We start from the raw sequence: 18,452 nt of genomic DNA, 5'->3' as shown, positions 1-18,452 counted from the left end.
TAGTCGCAGACCCACTTTGATTCGTCGCAATCCATGCATGGGTTGAAATATTCGAATTTTTCGGTCCACGAGGGAGCCCGAGCTTATCTGGAGTCAGGTGGCCACGGGCGCGCGGTTTGTTGTGGAGCGTCACCTTCGGGGCTGAGCAGAGGTGACGTCTCACAACAAAGCGCTACGTTGCTGGCTACCTGACTCCAGCAATGCTCGGGCTCCCCGACTCAACTTCAATTTAAAGTCAAAAGAGAGCATGACATTTTTTGATTTTATACTTGAATTACAAAAATAATAGGAAAAAAATTTTGAACATTGAACGAGCAGAATATAATCACAATCGACAATTTTTAGATATTTTCCATGATTTTTGACCAAAAAAAAAATTTTTTTGCTGGAAGTACCCTACTTGATTAATTATTCATTCAAAAAACGAGTGGGCTACCTCAACATATTAACTAAAAAACTTTTTCCAGATTTGAAAAATTCTCTTTTTTCATAAGGTACAAATTCTGCCCCCATGCTGAAAAAATAAAGAAAAAAATTCTTCTCTACCCACCCTAATGATCACCGCACAAAGTATCGTTTCGCACAACAATGAGAGACGAAGGAGTTGGGGGGACATCTTTCACCGTCTTTTGGGCGGGCGGAAAAAGCTCTTCATAAAATCTGAAGACATGACACCGTGTATATATTTCCTAAAATGTAAAATCAATTCATGCAGTCAAATTGAAAAATGTCCTTTCTAGCTGTTGTACCGCGGGGGAAACTCGAAAATAGTACCGGTTAATTATGAAGTAAGATTTTTCAAGAAGCGTTAGGTTTAATGGAAATTGAATCGGAGTTAATTATGCATGTGCAACTATTCAAGGATCGAGAGTAAGAAAGTAATTAATTTTCACATCGGCGATGGTCGCTGCCCGTTGAAAGCGAAAGGCTGTATCGGATCCTGTTCGATCTGTGGGTCGAGAATTTTATTTCTCTCTCAGTCGCATAATTTATTTTTTCTCATTCATTTCATCACGGTTCATTTGCCCGATAATTCGAACGATCTTCTCGACGAACCCGCAGCAAATCGTCGATCATCGGATGCAAAAAAAAAAGTAAATTATAATCGGTAGCGCTCCGGTCGATTGGAGAAAAACTGACCCAACGTTCGGTCGCGTGGTATTTACTTTAGAACGTGGGGATCGTATCAAATCGACTGCAGAGTCCACTCCCGGTACCAATCCAGCTGATACCAGTCACTCGTGAAACGTGAAACTAGTCGAAAGTTTTACCCAACCAAACCCACCTGGTGGTAGACCAGTCGGAATCGGTGATCGTAGGAAATCCCTCCTCGAGGTACGTTGGCTCGAAAATTCAAAGAAGCTGTTTAGTGTAACCAGTCTGGTTGACCAGTGGTCAGTTCACGGAGTGCGGAACTTCGGTGTAAACGGTTGATAAAAGGTCGTTCCGAAGGTTGTTCAGTTTCGACTTTCTTCGTTTCATTTCTCGTAATCTTTACCCGAGTAGCGAGTGCGGCGACCGGACAGGATTAACGAATGATTTTGTGTAATTCCAAAATTTAGTGGAACAAGAAATTTTTTTAGTGAACGTGATTTGTTCGAGTCAAGGATTGACCCAGTCAGTTCGTCAGGTGTATTCGGTAATTTTAACCAAGGTGAGTTTACCCGGTGCAGCTTCATCAATTTTTGTCGACTACGATTCCTTTCTTTCTTGTTGATTTCATTTTCTCTCGATCTCTTACGATTTGCTGCGAACGTCCGACTGACCGAAGTCGAGTGAGAGTTTTATATATGTGAAAACATCGGATTAAACTGGACATAAAATGGATTATCGAAGAGCGTGAGCTAATGAGATTTTATGTGCATCTTGTTTTTTTTACTAAATTCGAAATCCAGCGACGTTCGCTCATAGGTGAACAGAAGTAAAAAAAGTAAATTTAAAAAGTTATCGAAGAAAGAGAGGCGTGCAAGGATAGTTCTTTTACGACGCTATTAAACGAAAATTTTACTCTCCTACGTACCGAGTACGCGGTCTTCAGGATTATTTATCAATTCCGTACGAACACGTGCAGGATGAATTGCTCACGTGGTTGCGGAGATCAACGTACGTCATATGGTTTATAAGGGACATTAACTCGCTAGAAATTTGTAATTCTAATTGGCCATTTCTACGGGCGATACGAATGCACTTTTTCGACAGACGGAGGCATTACACGTTGAGCGGTAAACGTAGTTCACTCTTTTTTGCGAACGTCCATTCAACCGAAAATGAATATAACAACTGCAGTAGACTCGAGAACGTTTCGAAATAATAAATAATTGCATTATTTTCTAACCGCGCAATCGAAATTTCAATGATACAAATTTGACGTGAAATTCTGATTCAAAATATCCAAGAGCATCGCGGTATAGTATCGCAAACACCACACTGCGGTTGACTCGCTATCCACAGTCCCAAAATTTGATCATCTCCTAAAAAAAAAACCTAAGAAAGTCCGAAAGGTAACCGTATACTACGGTGTCGTTTCACCGGACCGCTAGCCGAATAAAATTATGCAGCTTCCTCTCCATGTTTTGGTTATTTTATTCATTATTAACTAATATTCATCATCATTATCCGAATTTGTCTCCATACGTTCGAGTCAAAGGAACTAAAATTGTTTTAAAAAATGACCGATGAATGGGCGTTTGATATAATGGTGAATAAAATTAGCCTGAATCACACCCGGAATAACACACAGCTGTTAGAAAATATAAATAGCTAATTTTCTCAACCAAGAATTTACCGATCGTCACGAATCGTTCGAGTGATTCATTGATTTCCACATTTTTCCCTCGCCATACTCAACGTCTTCTTTAAAATTTACAGAAATGGTTGCGCAACTCCTTAATTAAAGTTCGAAGACCTGAGGTCAAGATGTCGATAGACCGGCGCGTGATTTGCTGCCACTGGTGGGTCACGGCCCTCGTGATCTTCGTGACATTCGTCGTCGGCGGTGTTTCAGGTGAGTCGAAGAATATTTTATCACGAGCAATTTTCAGCCTCCTTTCGATGTTAACTTTCATCGATCCGACTCACGCGAAATTTCACGTACATCTCTCGCTGGGCATAATCCAGAATACGTCTCGGAATAGACCCGTAAATTTACCTACGATTGTACGAAAATAAAAATGAGTAAAAATATGCGTCGGTCCCACGAGAACATGAATCGCTTCATCGAGGAAGCTGCGCTCTCCACCGCCGCTGCTGCTGCTGCTGCAGCTCCGTCTATTTCGCTATGAAATAACGACGTGCGTAAAAAGACGATGGCGATAAAGTGAGTCTAAGAAAGTAATTCAGAGCTGGATATCATCCGCTTATAAACTGACGAGGAAGGGTTATGACGATGGAATTTATTTATCAATGGGAATCGAGATTCTCACGATTATACTATTTTCTGTATCGTGAGATCGAGGTCTCTCGTCTACCGCGATATTAGTTAGTATGTAACGTTTCAACGTTGCACCCGGGCTAATAATTCCTCGCCGTCTACTCGACGTGATATAAAACAGTTATCTCATTAATTCACCACTGTCAAGGATGCTAATTTGCTACCGATGAAACGAAGAAGAAAAAAAAAAAACAAACCGCACAAATATAGTAATAATAAAATACCTAGATCCGTAACAATGGCGACGAAACGGAGTAGAAATATTGTACTTTCTATTGTTTAAATATCCAGTATTTCAAATTGGCTCGCGTTTCGTTCGGCCCCAGGAAGCTAACTTGAGAAAGAGAGCTCCCTCGTAGAATTATTAAAGAAATTAACGTTGAACATCACTTTTCATACAGTCCAAATTATGTTTCTCATCCTTTTCCTGTCCTCGTTCTGAAATATTATCCGTTCGAGCGAAACCGCGCTATACCGAGGATCGCAAGAAATAATTTTCACGTCTTTTACAATCGTAGAAATCCATGAAATTGGGTAGATAAAATTTTTGAATAATATTTGTTCCACACGATTATTAACGGGTTTTAAAAACGGACCCTTTAGAATCCCCTGATTCCAGTAGCCGCGCCATCCTTTGTGTCGTTATACCAAAAACTATTGCGATATCGTTGGGCTATTTTTTCTTCGAAGTTGGTAAACTAAAGAATTATGCATCGGCGCTTATTTCACAGTTGAGCTTGCGCGTTCAAAGTTAATAATTATTACGTGCCTAGGCGTAATTAAACAAGCGGAGAAAACAGCTTGATTTTATCAGCGGAAGCGTTAAAGGCTAGTCACCTCAACGTCGGCCTAGTAAGACAGACAGCCCAACAGAAGTGGAGTTCGTGGTCAGTGAGATCAGCGATCGGTGACCCTCTCCGCTTGTTTCATTATTCCTGGATCCAACTTACATCAGAAATATGTGCACACCGAAATTCCGACTCGTTTTACTACTATAATAAGCGGTAGAAAAACGGACGATCATCGGTCGCGACTATGAGGTCATGGAACCGGCGAAATCTCTGGTCGATTCTCGATATCGTATACGAGACGCGTTGAAATTTCGTATCATTCGTAATAAAGATTTTTTTTACACCTACATGTCGACACGTGGATATGGATTTCGTATTTTATATGATACCGATAGAAGGAGAATGTCGCGTTATTGTAAAGTCGCCAACTTTCTAACGTCCCCAGGAGCAATTTAGAAGAAAAAAAAAAAAAGAAAAAAATCTCGTAGGCTATAGTTGTAGTAGTTACGTTTACTCGAGCGCTCGATTCAGCTCTGGGGCGGTCACTTTGATTACGTTGTCACGCGCCAAAGAACATTCGCTGTTATAGCGAGAAAATCTACAATTCAGGGCTCACGTTGCTCCCGAAACATTTTTTTTGATCCGAACTGCCAAGGCGTCCAAAAATATTTATTCGGTCATTTTTTATTTTCTTACTCTTTTCTCACCCATTTCAACGAGATGAAAATGTGATACTCGAAGCGCCTCTTTCCTGCGACCCCCAAGTTGCAACGTTTCAAATACATATGACTAGTAGACAAAATTTGGAAAAAAACGTTCAGATTTCAAAAAAAGTTTCATTAAGAAAAAATCATTGTATTTCTTTATCGCACTCTCACAGATTTCTTACCTGAAAAAATTAGGCCGCAAAAAGTGTAATAAAGCATTGATTTATCTGGCTCTAGTTTTTATCGCGACTAGAGAGCGAGATGAAGTATTTGTGTCATGCGTATTGCAGGATTTATTGAAAACATGTTGTACACCTGCACGATGTATTCTTTTCATTTTATTTCATTTTGTCTTTTTAAAAAAAATGGTTTTTTCCATTTCGAAAAGCCTGCGGTACAAGACAGTTCTCAAACGTGTACACCTGAACAGTAAATTATACGGTGGTTAAAATTAAAATAGATATGCAGTTTGATCGAGTGGCGAGCTAACTTACGTAAGAAAGTTGCCGGTTTTATTACACACGTTATTTTTGTTATTAATAAATTTTTGCTCCTTTTTTCGCTATACGTGTAAGCGTGGCGGAGAAAAAAATCGAGGAATTATAACGAGCTCATAAATTATGAAAAAATGAAAGTGTGTATAGGAAGGACAAGTTGCATTCTGGTATAAGTGGGATATGATTTGCTGGCAAATGTATCATTCTCCTCACTTTGATTTTTTTTTTTTTTTTTTTCTTTATTGTGAGAGAAATTCGAATCGGCCTGAATTGTAATTTTAATCGCGCACGGGTAGGTTTTGCGGTGCAATTTTATCGATCGACGACTCAATTATTATTAACGTGTAACGACGACGTATTATAAGGTGTATACGGTGTTGCGCCTACCCCTCTGTGTTCTCAGGATGTCAATTTTACCCGGTCGGAGAATATCTGAAGTTTGTAAGGTTGCCGGAGAATTTACCAAGAGGGCACGAAATTCTTACCTTGGAAGTTCATCCCAGGAAGCATATTGCTATAATGCCAGTTGACAAGGTTAGTACATAGGTATTCTGTGTGTACGTAGGGTGTATGAAAAGACACTTTGACAACCCGACGATCTCCTGAAATCTTAAGTATGGCATAGTATAATAATGCAAGGTCTTCGCACAGTACGAGTTGAAATATTTTCACTCGCAATTTTCGATCCCCCCGTCAAAAGACTTTACGAACTGCCAATCATTCCTCGTCGAAATTCATTCGATCGCTCGCTACGAAAGAGACGTTATCGGAGAGCTTGGTCTCGTAAATTTGACAAAAGTAAATTTTTTCTATCGTTCTTTTCCCTTTCGTCAAAGTGTGGAAAAAAATTTACAATGAAATATTGCTTTATAGAGTGGATCATCCGAACTGGAACAATTCCACTTCGCATTTTTCTATATAAGAAGAAACATTACGCCATGCTCTATTTCTTAGGTATACATATATATATATATAAAGCAGAACACTTTAGCGTCTCTTGAAATTCCAGAGTTTCGAATCTTTCTTTCTTTTTTTTTTTTGTTTCATACGCGTCGATTTCTTTGCCCCGTATCTCAGTTTCCTTCATATTCGGCGATTCATTCTCCTCAGGAACAAGACGCGAAATATTTCACCTACAAGGAAGTGAACAGAACACACGTGGCTGTTGTTCTCGCCCATTCGTTGGCGGATATCGATGACGCCGAAACTTCGCGAAATTTACTTAAATTTCGGGTTTCATGCGACGGCATTGGCAACGGCAATTCCCAGGTACGTACCGTGTGTTGTATTACACGTATTAGCTTCTGACTTCTGAAAGTTCTTTTCGAAGGCGGTCATTAAAATTACTCGACAATTGACAAAGATCGCTACCATGCTAATGATACGGGCGTATAAACGATGTGAAGACATTGATTTCAAGTTACGTAAATTGTTTCTTACCGATTTCGTGTAACGCGACAAAGCGAAAGTTTCGACAGAATCGCACGCAGTATGGTAAAGTTCGATGCACGTCTGCGACCGAACAAAACTACGGAGAATCGAGCGGTTGGACAAAAAGTCAAAGAATTTTTTCGTGCGTTTTAAACGAAAAGTTGTGTTTTATTTACTCGTGCGGGTGTGTGATATAGACTTGAGAGATTTTTGTAAGAAAGCAGCCGAGAAATGGTTTATTGATTCCACAATATATAAGGCACGGTGAGGTATTCGACCTAGATTTTCGTTCTTGTACTCGAGTCAGTTGAATCGACAATAAAAGCATTCAATTTCTCGGTTACGTACGCCAATTATTTTCTAACTGCTTACACACCCGTGATCGATCACTAGTTTGAACCTTCGCAGTCGCAATCGTCATCCGTAATTTGTTCGCCCGAAGCGACGAACAAAAAAAAGTTTTTTCCCTTTTGATTCCGCATGAAAATTGGTAAAAAACAGTACGTTCGATTTTTCAGGTGACATCGCACTTGTCGGTAACAGTTTACGTTGAAAATGTTAACAATCATTCGCCGCTGTTTCTCGACGCTCCGTACCACGCAACGATCGATGAGCTGACTCCCGTTGGTGAGTCGATTAGCAGGGGAAATTTTTACTCCGTTTTTATTTTACTGTTATTCACGCGAACGAGGGAAGGAGTCGCTAGTTTTTTTTTTTATTTTCTTCTCTCGGTTTTTAAGGTCGTACTATATTCCGCGGTATTCGCGCCGTCGATAAAGACAAACCGAATACACCGAACAGCGAGGTTCACTACGCGATTGTTCGCGGTAATGAGGAGGGCAAGTTTTCTTTGGAGGCTGGCCACAGGGCGGAACTTGTACTCAGAAAACAGCTCGATTATGACGCGGGCGATCACGAATTCACCCTCACCGTTATGGCGTCCGTGAGTATTTTTTTTCTCTCATTATCCTTCTTTTTTTTTTTTTTTTTTTAACAGAAATTTTCGTTCCGACGTGAGACGGATGATTGAATTTTTTTTATCTTCAGGATCGGGGTATACCGACCAAAAGCAGCAACACGACGGTCACGGTTGTTGTAATGGACAACGACGATATGAATCCGAAATTTACGCGTGACGTTTACAGGACGAAAATATACGAGTTTTATCCGATGACCGTGAGTATGATCAATTTTTTTTCTCTCCTTTTTCCCTTCCCATCAATTTGGTTGGAAGAAAAATCGAATCGATGCATTTCTGGAGATTTTCACGCTCCTGGTGCAAGAGATTTTCATCACAGTTTTAATCTGACAATCAAATGAAGACGCCGGAATTTTGAGACCGAAGTCCCTAAAGCTTTTTTCTCCTTCGTTTCTTTCTCAACGTTACGCCGAATGGTATAATAAGATTTGAGCGACTAATCTATTTTGCATGTGAATTCGAAATAAAAATGCGCGCTTTTGTCCCTTTTCTGTTTTCTGTGACGTGTGAATTTTTTTTCTCGGTTTCATACCGTAGGATCGACCGATACATCAAGAGTTGAATTTCACACCTCCGATTCTCGCGGTGGATCAAGATCGAGCGATCAACGCGAGGATCCGGTACGATCTGACGGCTGGGAACGAACGGGGTTTCTTTTATTTGGATCCGGATAACGGGTCGTTATTTTTGGAGAAAGGGGTAGACCTGGACGCCGAAAGAAACCTACCTGGAAACACGTTCTCCCTGCAGATTCAAGCATCCCAATCGGACAATCCTCTGAGGACCAATTTGGCCCGGGTAGAAGTCGAAGTTTTAGATTTAAACGACAATTTGCCGGAGTTCGAAGTCGACTTTTACAACATAAGCATAGTGGAAAATTTACCCAACGGGTTCAGCGTTCTCCAGGTAATCGCCTCGGACAAGGACCAGGGTGAAAATTCCGATTTTCACTACGAGCTACAAGACGATTCCGGAGCTTTCGCGGTGGAGTCGAAATCCGGCTGGTTGACCGTTCGCGATCAGACCCGCCTCGACAGGGAGCGTCGGGGTTCCCTGAGGATGCGTGTACTGGCGCGCGAAAGGGTCCCCAGCGTGGTCAAGGACTCGAACGGCTCCTCCGCGGTCGAAGTCGAAGTCACCCTATTGGACGCGAACGACAATAACCCGACATTCGTGCCTACCAATCTGTACGAATTCGTGGTGGCGAATGACGCTCCTTCGGGAACGGTGGTGGGACAAGTCAAGGCGGTCGACGCCGATCTAGGAAGAAACGGGATGGTTCTCTACAACCTTCAGAAACAAGGGAACAATTCCAACGTCCATACGCCGTTCAGGGTGGATCCGAATACCGGAATTATATCGGTCGGTGAGACGCCGATAATCGACGGTAGGCACGCGATCTTCGTAGAGGCTGTGGATCAGCCGGCGAATCCTAGCGAAAGGCGATTTTCATTAGCGGTCGTGACTGTGGAAGTATTTCGCTCCGACAGTAAGTTGAGAAATAGATAGTAGAGCACTTCGCCGGAAACTAGAGACGTGAAAATAAATTGCGTGTCCGATTTGTCGTTGATCGTTGTCGGAACAATTTTTTCAGAGGAGAACCTCGACGGTGAGCCGGATTTTATCGGGGCGCCTTACGAATTCTGGGTAGGTGCGAACGTTGGGATCGGCACGAGCGTTGGACAAATTCGAGTTAACGAGGCCATAATGAAGGAAGACCTTGTTTACGATCTCCTGCACAGTTATTACGAAGGAGGTCTGTGGATAGAGGATAATTTTATTCATTGCATAACATATTATATCTGTAACCGCGATACGCGAGTCGGTCAACACTCGTTTTCCTTGGTAATATAACACAACCGCGCGTTATTAAACACCCCTTTTAATTTAACGGTCATTTAGATTCGTTCTAATCACGAATCGCGGTGATATAATTAAAAATAATTTATTCACCCGGTGACCCGCGAATTTCGGTCGCACCGTTTTACCCCCTTCGAGTCCGTGGGTCTGGGTTTTTTGAGAGCGAAATTCGTCGGTTTTTTTTTCCTCACTTTTCTCTTTCTTTCGCAGTGCCGTTCGCCGTCGAAGAGCGTTCTGGAACCATAACGGTGATAGATGAAATCGAAAAGTACGACAGATCGTTGTACGACTTCGAAGCCCAGATAACGGACGAGCATGATTTCATCATGGTAACGAACGTGTCCATTCACGTGGTCGATCCGAACGACGAACGAGGAATATTCACCCAGTGAGTACCGCAGAAATACGAAAGAGAAAAAAGAGAACCGAAAAAAAATGGATAAAATTTAGATTGGGGGGGGGGGGGGGACAAGTTTGGAGCGTTGACATTTAAAGAGACGCGCCGTTCTGGAGATGATTTGTGGTGGCAACGCCACGGTGGTAGCGTACAGCCGCAATGATTACGCTTGAAAAAGTGAAACTCCAAACTAACGCCCGATCCGTGTCCATCGTGAGACAATTTCTTAGACGAAAGCTGGTATTACATAAATAAGAGATTAAAAAAAATAAGTGTCACAGTCTATAATTAATACCGTAATTAACACATGCATATTTATTGTGTATATGATATCACGCCGGACGCGTCTGGCAATTAGTTTGCGCGGCATAATTTCACGTGTCCGTCTGTCCGTCTCGTTTTATTCTTTTTTACATTTCCTTCTAATTTTAATTCCTCGTAGTTGCGCTATACGTCGAGAGCCGGGATAGCTTCGGGTGCTTTAGAAACTACAAGTTGTTCCTTCCACCGTGCAACACATCCACCTAATGAAGTAACAGGAAATTTTTTGGGGGGAAAAAAAAGGACCGTCTCAGTCGACCGGTCCACTTTCTTTCGATCGATCCGCAATGACTCGACGTCGAAACATATATTTTTTTTTTTTTTATCACTTCATACCACGTTTCAGGAGCACGACGAAACCGCCGCTGGTTTTTCACGTTAAGGAAAATTTGCCCGGTGCGTTCATAGGTCAAATCCTACCTCGTAACGGGACAAATTCTACGCGGAATATTCGTTTCCTCATCGCCAATCAACAGGACGTTCCGGATATCGCTGTTACCGCAGATGGGACTCTGTACACACCGAAAGGTCTCGATCGAGAATTCAGAGAAAATTACAGTATCACCGTAGTCGCCGACAACGTGAGGGGCGTCGGAATCTTTCAAGTGAGTTCGTTTCCTCGTCCTCCTGTTTTTTTGTTTCTCTTTTTTCTTTCCAATCTCCACCGCTCTACGTCCTCGGAACTTCGGACTTCGGACTCCGGAGTTTAGCTCCGGTAGCCCGGCGGTCGGCTAACTTCTGGAATTCGATTCCGGGGCATTGTGGAGTTGGAAGATCGGAGAGGAAAAAACTGTGACACAATATTCACTGATTTTGAAAAGTGCGGATCGAAGAAGTGAAACGGAGGAGGTGTACTTGTTTCAGGTGACTGTAATAGTCGACGACGAGAACGACAACGCCCCCGTATTCGAGGTCCTCTCGTACGAGGGCTACGTACAGGAAAACAGTCCGGTCGGTACTGAGGTGACGTTGAATCGGCACGTTCAGGCTCGCGATCCCGACGAAAACGGCGGTCAGAGTTTCGAGATAAGTCTCCATGGAAAAGGAAGCGAACTGTTCACGATCGACCAGGTATCCGGGCGTATATTTTTCAAGGGAAACAATCGGGATCTCCTTGACCGAGAGGTTGAACCAGTTTACAACCTGAGCTTGGTGGCCAGAGACAAGGGTGAGTGGAATACCGTTGGAGATTCATCCGAAATGGCATTTAATTCGCAGAAATAGGGTTGTAGCGGAGCTCACCGTTATCGTCCCTGACATTTGTATCTGACATTTGTGTATGATTTCAGGTAATTTACATACCGAGGCACAATTAATCGTGACAATAACCGACGAGAACGACAACGCTCCGAATTTCACTCAAATGGTGATACTCCCCGAGCAGGGAGTCGACGTGGCCAAAAACACGGGCGAAGAAAAACTCGGGGACGAGTCGAGGTGGACGGGGACGGAGCGTATCGCGAACAAGAAGGGGGACGATATCGAGGCGCCGCTTTTAACGATACCGGAAAACGTAACCCTTGGAATTCCCGTCATTAGATTGGTAGCGTCGGACAAGGACGAGGGAATCAATGCCGAAGTTTCGTACGCTATAGCGAACGAGACGTACGCGGAGAATCAATATAGCGTTATTCAGAGCCCGCATTTCGTGATAAATTCCCTCACAGGGGAGGTCTCGGTATCTCGGAGTCTCCCCGCTGCCAGAGAGATCGTTCTGGTGATAACGGCGACGGACGCAGGTGGTTTGTCCGACAACGTTACCCTCAGATTCCACGTCGAGGACGTCAACGATCACGCCCCGTCGTTCAAGAAATCCTGGTACCTGTTCAACGTGCCGGAAGGATCGTACGAAGATCGCGCGGTCGGGGACGTCGAGGCCATCGATTCCGATCACGGTAGAAACGCGAACATCTCGTACAGCCTGGCACCGGGAACCGGGAGATCCCTACCCTTCGCGATCGGCGAGTACACCGGAGTCCTGAAGGTCACCGGTGAATTGGACAGGGAGTCCGTGGACGTTTACGAATTCAACGTGGTCGCCGAGGACCGGGGCGTCGATCCACTCAGCTCGACGGTTCTCGTTCGAGTGAACGTCATGGACCTGAACGACAATCCACCGATTTTCTGGGGCTTCGACGAGCTCCGGGAATACGCGGACAACGGAGTGGACCAGCTTCCCCTGCCGGTTTACAAAGCGTCCGTCAGTGAGAACAGCCCGATCGGAACGGTGGTCGCCAAACTTTACGCGAACGATTCGGATTTGCTTGGCAACGGTAACGGGCTGATACTATTCGATATTCCGCGTCGACGCGAGGAGAACAAGTATTTCACCATAGACAGCAAGGACGGACTGGTTTCCACCGTCGGAAAACTCGACTACGAAGCCCAGGGTTTGCACAACATCACGGTGACCGCCAGCGACCTCGGATCCCCGAGTCTCACCTCCACCGCGATGCTACTCGTGAACGTCGTGGATCTCGAGGACGGCGGTCGCGATCTTCGTAAGCCGGTTTTCCAGCACCGTTATTACGAAGTTGAGGTCCAAGAGAACAGTCCCGTACCGTTGAAACTCGTTCATCTGAACGTGTCGGACTCTTTTAACGCTCACAAAGTACGTTACGCCATTTCAACCGAGGACGACGAGTTGACGGAGCGTTTCTCGATCGACCCTCAGAACGGTACGGTCTTCCTGGTGAAGCCGCTCGACCGCGAGACCAAAGATCTTTACGAGATCAAGGTCAGAGTTGACAGGGTCAAGAACGGAAGAGGCATGCAGGCGATGATATATCCCGTACTGGGCGACAGACTCAACGGTCTGGAGCTGAACGAGGCTAAGATTGTTGTTAGGGTAAAGGATGTCAACGATAACGTACCCCGTTTCAAAACCAAAGGTCGACCGATGCTCGCCGCTATTCCAACCACGGCGCATTACGGATATGAAATTATTAGAGTCGAGGTAAAATCCCGTTTATCCCGTAGCGTTATCTCTTGTCGGATAATAAATTCGGATCGCTTGGAATACGTTACTCGTTTGGATAAAGTATCGGGCTAAAATATTGCGCAAAATTTTATCCTTCCAGGCTGAGGACCCGGACGAGGGAGTAAACGCCGATATTCGCTATCAAATTCTTGGCCGAGAAGATGCGCCAAGATTCGCCATTGACCCACTCAGTGGTCAAGTGCGCTCCGTGGGTAGTTTTTCCCGAGACGCTGGCCGCGTATTCGGTTTCGATGTCAAGGCTACGGACAGAGCCGGTGCCGAAGACGGAAGAAGCAGCATAGCGAACGTTTTTGTGAGTAATCTTCACCGCACTACCCGCCAGATATTTTAAACCACGTTTCTTATAAAAATTACGTTTTCCAAAATTTGAGGACACGGATGATGAAAAATCCTCTCGGTTTTTTTTTCTCACGGTTGACGTGTCAAAGGAGAGTCGATTGATTAGAAGTGCTCGGCGGCGTGTTTGCCGCTGGTCAGAGACCGTCGAACAAGGAGAACGGGTTTGCGATTAGAAATAAAAAAGAAAGAAAGAAAAAAAAAAAAAAAAAGACAGAACAATCAAAAGCGTCGTTGAAACATGATCGTTCGGGAGTCAAACGTTTGTAAAATATAAGCGACAAGGACGTACTTTCGCTTTGCGGCGTTCACTTCGGCCTTCGTGCGGACCCTCGCGAGTCACAGAATGCCGGTCCTACAGGTGTTCGAAAAGATTAGAGAGCGAATTGCTGCACTTCTCGAGCTCGCGAGGTGAACGCTCCGTTTTAACTCCCGAGGAAGCAGTGAACTGTGACACGGAACTCCACTTACTCACGAACCGAGTTGGAATTTTCAGCATCCACAGGTTGAATTGGCGTAGTAATAATATCCATGAACAATTATTAGGGAACACTCCTTTCACCCTCGATCACGCCTCGAAAACTGCAGACACCTGTTACCACTTCTTACGTCACGTTCCTTGATTTTCTGGATTCTATTTTCACCCCCCCCTGAGCTCAATCGGTCGATTTTCTCATTGATTCAGGTTTACGTTCTGGACGATCTCAAGCAAGTCGTTATGGTGATGGGCGACCGACCAACGGACATCGAGAGACAGATAGAAAACATCACTTCGTAAGTAGACGTACCCTTACCTTAACGCGCGTCTGTGCGTCGAGTCTGTTTGCGGGATGATAGAATATTTCGCTCATTTGAATAGTTGGCGTCGAATTTTCTGAGAAATTAGGTCTGACGATCCAATTTAAACCTCGTTCACTACAACAAATTATTCAAATTTATTCCGTGGAAACGTCGAAGCGCCGAAGAACTTGGTGTATAGTGAAAGAAGTAAGAGTAGCCCGCTTTAACGTGAAACAAAGGCAATCCAGATTAATGCATATATATACTTTTCGTTAATGAATTGAGGTATTTCACGATATACCATCGATAAATCCCGCAGACATGTTAATTCATCTCGACGGGCGATTTATTTTTTTCCAATTCACCCAACCGCAGATGGATCTTGAATATGTTTATAAATTTGCTTTATCTTCTTTTCTCTTTTTGACCGTTCTAGTGTTCTGCACAACGTTACCGGTTACGACGTCAGAGTTAGAAAATTAGAACCGCACATCGAGAAGAACTTGATCGACGCAGGCTCGTAAGTAACGCGATAAAACAACTTACAACAAAAAAAAAGAAATACAGAACTGTTACCATAATACAAACTCTCGCACAATTTTGATCTACATATTATCGACACGTTACACGATGCATTTGATTTTTTTTTACATTCGTCCAGAACCGACATGTACCTCTACGCCGTCGACCCACATTTGAACGTCATGATAGACATGGACACCCTGCACAGGTGAGTGGAATTAAAAAAAAAAAATAGAAACAGAATAAAAAACCACGAACAAAAAAATAAAATACATCTCAGATGTTGCGGAGAAAAATCTTTCAATATTTTATGACCATGAAAGAATTAGGTATCGCGTGATCGACGTCGGATTTAATAGCCTGAAGAGTGTCAATCCGGAGTAACGGAGCGTATACCTGTATCGATTAAATAATCTATATCATAAAATGAAATTAGCATCGGGTAATAATCATCAGTTTCAGGTTGGCTGCTCTATTACGTAACGCCCGGTAATAGAGCTTTCTCGATATATTTCGGCCTTGCCACGGAGCCTGGCGAGGTGCATACGATATATCTATATTCTATAATCTTTTCACGGTTCGAAACGCTCCAAGAATTTAGTCGGTATATCACGTGTATATGCGCTTCCAGAATTACTCCGGCAGTTTTAGTCGACTCCACACACCTATTCTAGATCCGGAGAGGAACGGAATCCAGAAAAATTACAATCCGGTCGATCCGGTATTATAACTGACAACGATATACCTGAAAATTCACTTCCGATTCCCCTTACTCAAACGTCTCGTTGAACCAGAAAAAAAAAGTCGACTATTCAGATGAACGAAAAAAGATGAAGATTTCAACGTGAATCAGGTCACGTACCCGGTGGTTTTTTTCATCTTCACGACCAAACCGTGTTAGAAAACGGTCATGAAAATTACAAACCCCCGTTTTTTTTGTTTTTTTTTTGTTCACCGTGGTTGATTGGTTTTTTTTTTATTTTGTAAATCAGCGTCAATGATCACCGTCATTTGGTGTGTACGTATAATTTTTTTCTTTTTCGTTTCCCATGCAGCGTATTCCACAATAAGAAATCTGAGATAAAACGTGAGTTGGAAAAATACCATGTACTGGATATCGCTGGGAATCCACCTAGACGCAACAGTCAAAGATACCTGTTATCCACGCTCGAGGTGGGCGTCGTTGTTCTCGGATGTGTCGTCTTCGTGGGTGCACTGGTTACGGCGCTCTGCGTCGCCTGCGTAAGAAGAAATAAACGGTAGATTTTCACCATTAATTATCAATCATCCGCATCATTAGCCGACTATTACTTCATTATTACGTATACATATGTATACGTTAACGAGATATTTACTGCGAGGCCGATTAAAGTATACGTGCATGCTAGATGCGGTCACATTTATTAAGGAGTACGCTGGCATCTGAAATCAAGCTTACCGGAATCTCGCCTTCGGCGAACCGTCGATTAAATCACCCATTATACTCGTCAAGTTGCTAATCATTATAACCGATCGATTTGTCATTTATAGGCAACGCGTCGACGATCCCGATGCAACTAACTCGCCGCGAACCCCGTGACATTGATTATCGCAAGGTCGAATCGAGAATGCACGCGGGGAGAACTGATCGCGTATCTTCCTTATCCGCAACGCTAGAAACGCGACGTTTGTTTGCTCGTTTATTTTCTATCTTTTTTCCCCACATATTTTTTTTTCGTTCGAAGAATCGACTGCGGCGTTACTCGGCTCGTTGTATCCGCTGCGATGTCGTACGATCGTTCGTATGCCCAGAGAAAAAAGAGTTTTTCCACTCGCCGTTGAATCTCGGAAATGAAATAGATCTCAATGTCGGGGTAATAAAACTGAACGGCTGATTAAAGCGCGAAAATATCCCCGTGGCCTTTCCACGGGTTATGGGTGCATTAAATTTTTGAACGCCACGAATCTTGTCATCGACAAACTCGACTCGACGCTTATCTCACAATCGACGGGGAAGATTTGCGAATGAAAAAAAAAAAGGTCACCATCGATCATGGAAAGTTTTTAGACGTTTCCGACAGCTTTTACTCTCGCTTCGATATTTCTCTCAGCTCCTTTTTCATCCTAGATAACTGTACAGGTGTGTAAGTAGAATGAAAATTTTCTAGTGAGATTCAGCCATTTGAATTTAAGCCATAAAATAAAGATCAATTTCGTTAATTAATGTTAAACGATCTGTTGTGTTATTAAATAATAGTTTTAAATTTTTTTTACGTACTCAAGTGATTTTTGGACATAGTGTACCTGTATAATTCGTGTGCGATACGAGTCGATAGAAACAATGAAATTGCATGTGTTAGACGTTATTATAATTCTACTAATAAAATCACATTTTACGAATACAAAAATGACAAATATTTTCCAACGCTATACATGGTGCAGTATGTTCAAAATTAATGAAAAATATACGTGTACATCTCGCTATAAACTGGACTATTTATCACGGAGTTTTTAACCCCGTATCCTTTACTAACACGCTCGTTTATATTTATTGTTGCTTGCTTTTGGACTCTCTGTGCCATGTATGCCTAACTGTACTTTATTTGTTTGACCCAACAACGGTCCCCCTCCACCAGACCCCTCAAAAGAATTTAATTAATTACAGATCGAACTAATAATCCGATAGATAAATAACCAATTTGCATTTCTCTTGTTTGCTCGTATTATAATTTACAATTTCAACTACCCCTGGAACGGATAAGGGAAAGCTATTGTATTATTTTGTAAAATTTGCATCGACGCTGCGACGGCAGGATGTGTCTTTCTTTTTTCTTTTTTTTTTTTTTCGCTTTTCGGTTCAATTTTGTTCGCGTTAGCAAAATTCTTTTACCAATAATCCCCCCCCCCACCTCGTTTACGATCCGATATCACCCGTCGGATTAATCGAACCAAGTTGGCCGATTTTAAAAAATGTTATTCACCCGTCAATGATTGATAGTTGATGCGGCTCGCGAGCTTTTTTCTCAGACATTCTGTCACTTGAAATTGCACTCGCGCGGTGATTGATGTGTATGTATCTGAAATCCGCAGCGCGCATTTTAAGCCAGATAGACGCCGAGTCGCGCTGTAACGCTCAATTCGTTGCCTTCTGACGTTGCGTTAATTTTTTTTATCTTATTCTTCTTTCATTACGTCTTGCATCAGAAAGTTGATGAATTCAAAAATTTGCAAATTCCCATAATTAACTTTTTATCCAGGGTCCGCTCTACTCCACCCCAAAATAACCCTTCTGCACCGTCCCGTTTTGATCCTCGAAAATTGTTTTCATCAAAGTGAGAGGAGGGCGAATAGCGAAAAGTCTACGTAAGCGGCATGCGGGCTCACAAATGAAATTTAGAAGCTTATGAAATTTGTTGATTAG

General features: G+C 43.0%; 1 protein-coding gene across 8 annotated transcripts in view; it reads left to right on the top strand.

The window, feature by feature from the left end:
- LOC105687894 (cadherin-89D) overlaps window positions 1-18,452 on the top strand; it is a 33,487-nt gene that overhangs the window by 13,528 nt on the left and 1,507 nt on the right. For 2 of the 8 annotated variants that reach the window (XM_048657523.1, XM_012403849.3), the window contains exons 1-18: window positions 1,345-1,654; window positions 2,869-3,004; window positions 5,829-5,959; window positions 6,536-6,694; window positions 7,375-7,483; window positions 7,597-7,799; window positions 7,904-8,032; window positions 8,373-9,324; window positions 9,430-9,591; window positions 9,906-10,083; window positions 10,760-11,018; window positions 11,278-11,581; window positions 11,703-13,369; window positions 13,494-13,706; window positions 14,436-14,524; window positions 14,967-15,050; window positions 15,192-15,260; window positions 16,108-16,311. In XM_048657523.1, the coding sequence (XP_048513480.1) occupies window positions 2,917-3,004; window positions 5,829-5,959; window positions 6,536-6,694; window positions 7,375-7,483; window positions 7,597-7,799; window positions 7,904-8,032; window positions 8,373-9,324; window positions 9,430-9,591; window positions 9,906-10,083; window positions 10,760-11,018; window positions 11,278-11,581; window positions 11,703-13,369; window positions 13,494-13,706; window positions 14,436-14,524; window positions 14,967-15,050; window positions 15,192-15,260; window positions 16,108-16,311 (5,000 nt within the window). In that variant the 5' untranslated portion in view covers window positions 1,345-1,654; window positions 2,869-2,916. The other 6 variants (XM_048657522.1, XM_048657518.1, XM_048657520.1 and 3 more) reach the window with 4 other exon arrangements.

The sequence above is a fragment of the Athalia rosae genome, chromosome 6 (genome assembly GCF_917208135.1).
Source record: "Athalia rosae chromosome 6, iyAthRosa1.1, whole genome shotgun sequence".
Lineage (NCBI taxonomy): Eukaryota > Metazoa > Arthropoda > Insecta > Hymenoptera > Athaliidae > Athalia > Athalia rosae.
This window is presented reverse-complemented; position numbering and strand designations above follow the sequence as displayed.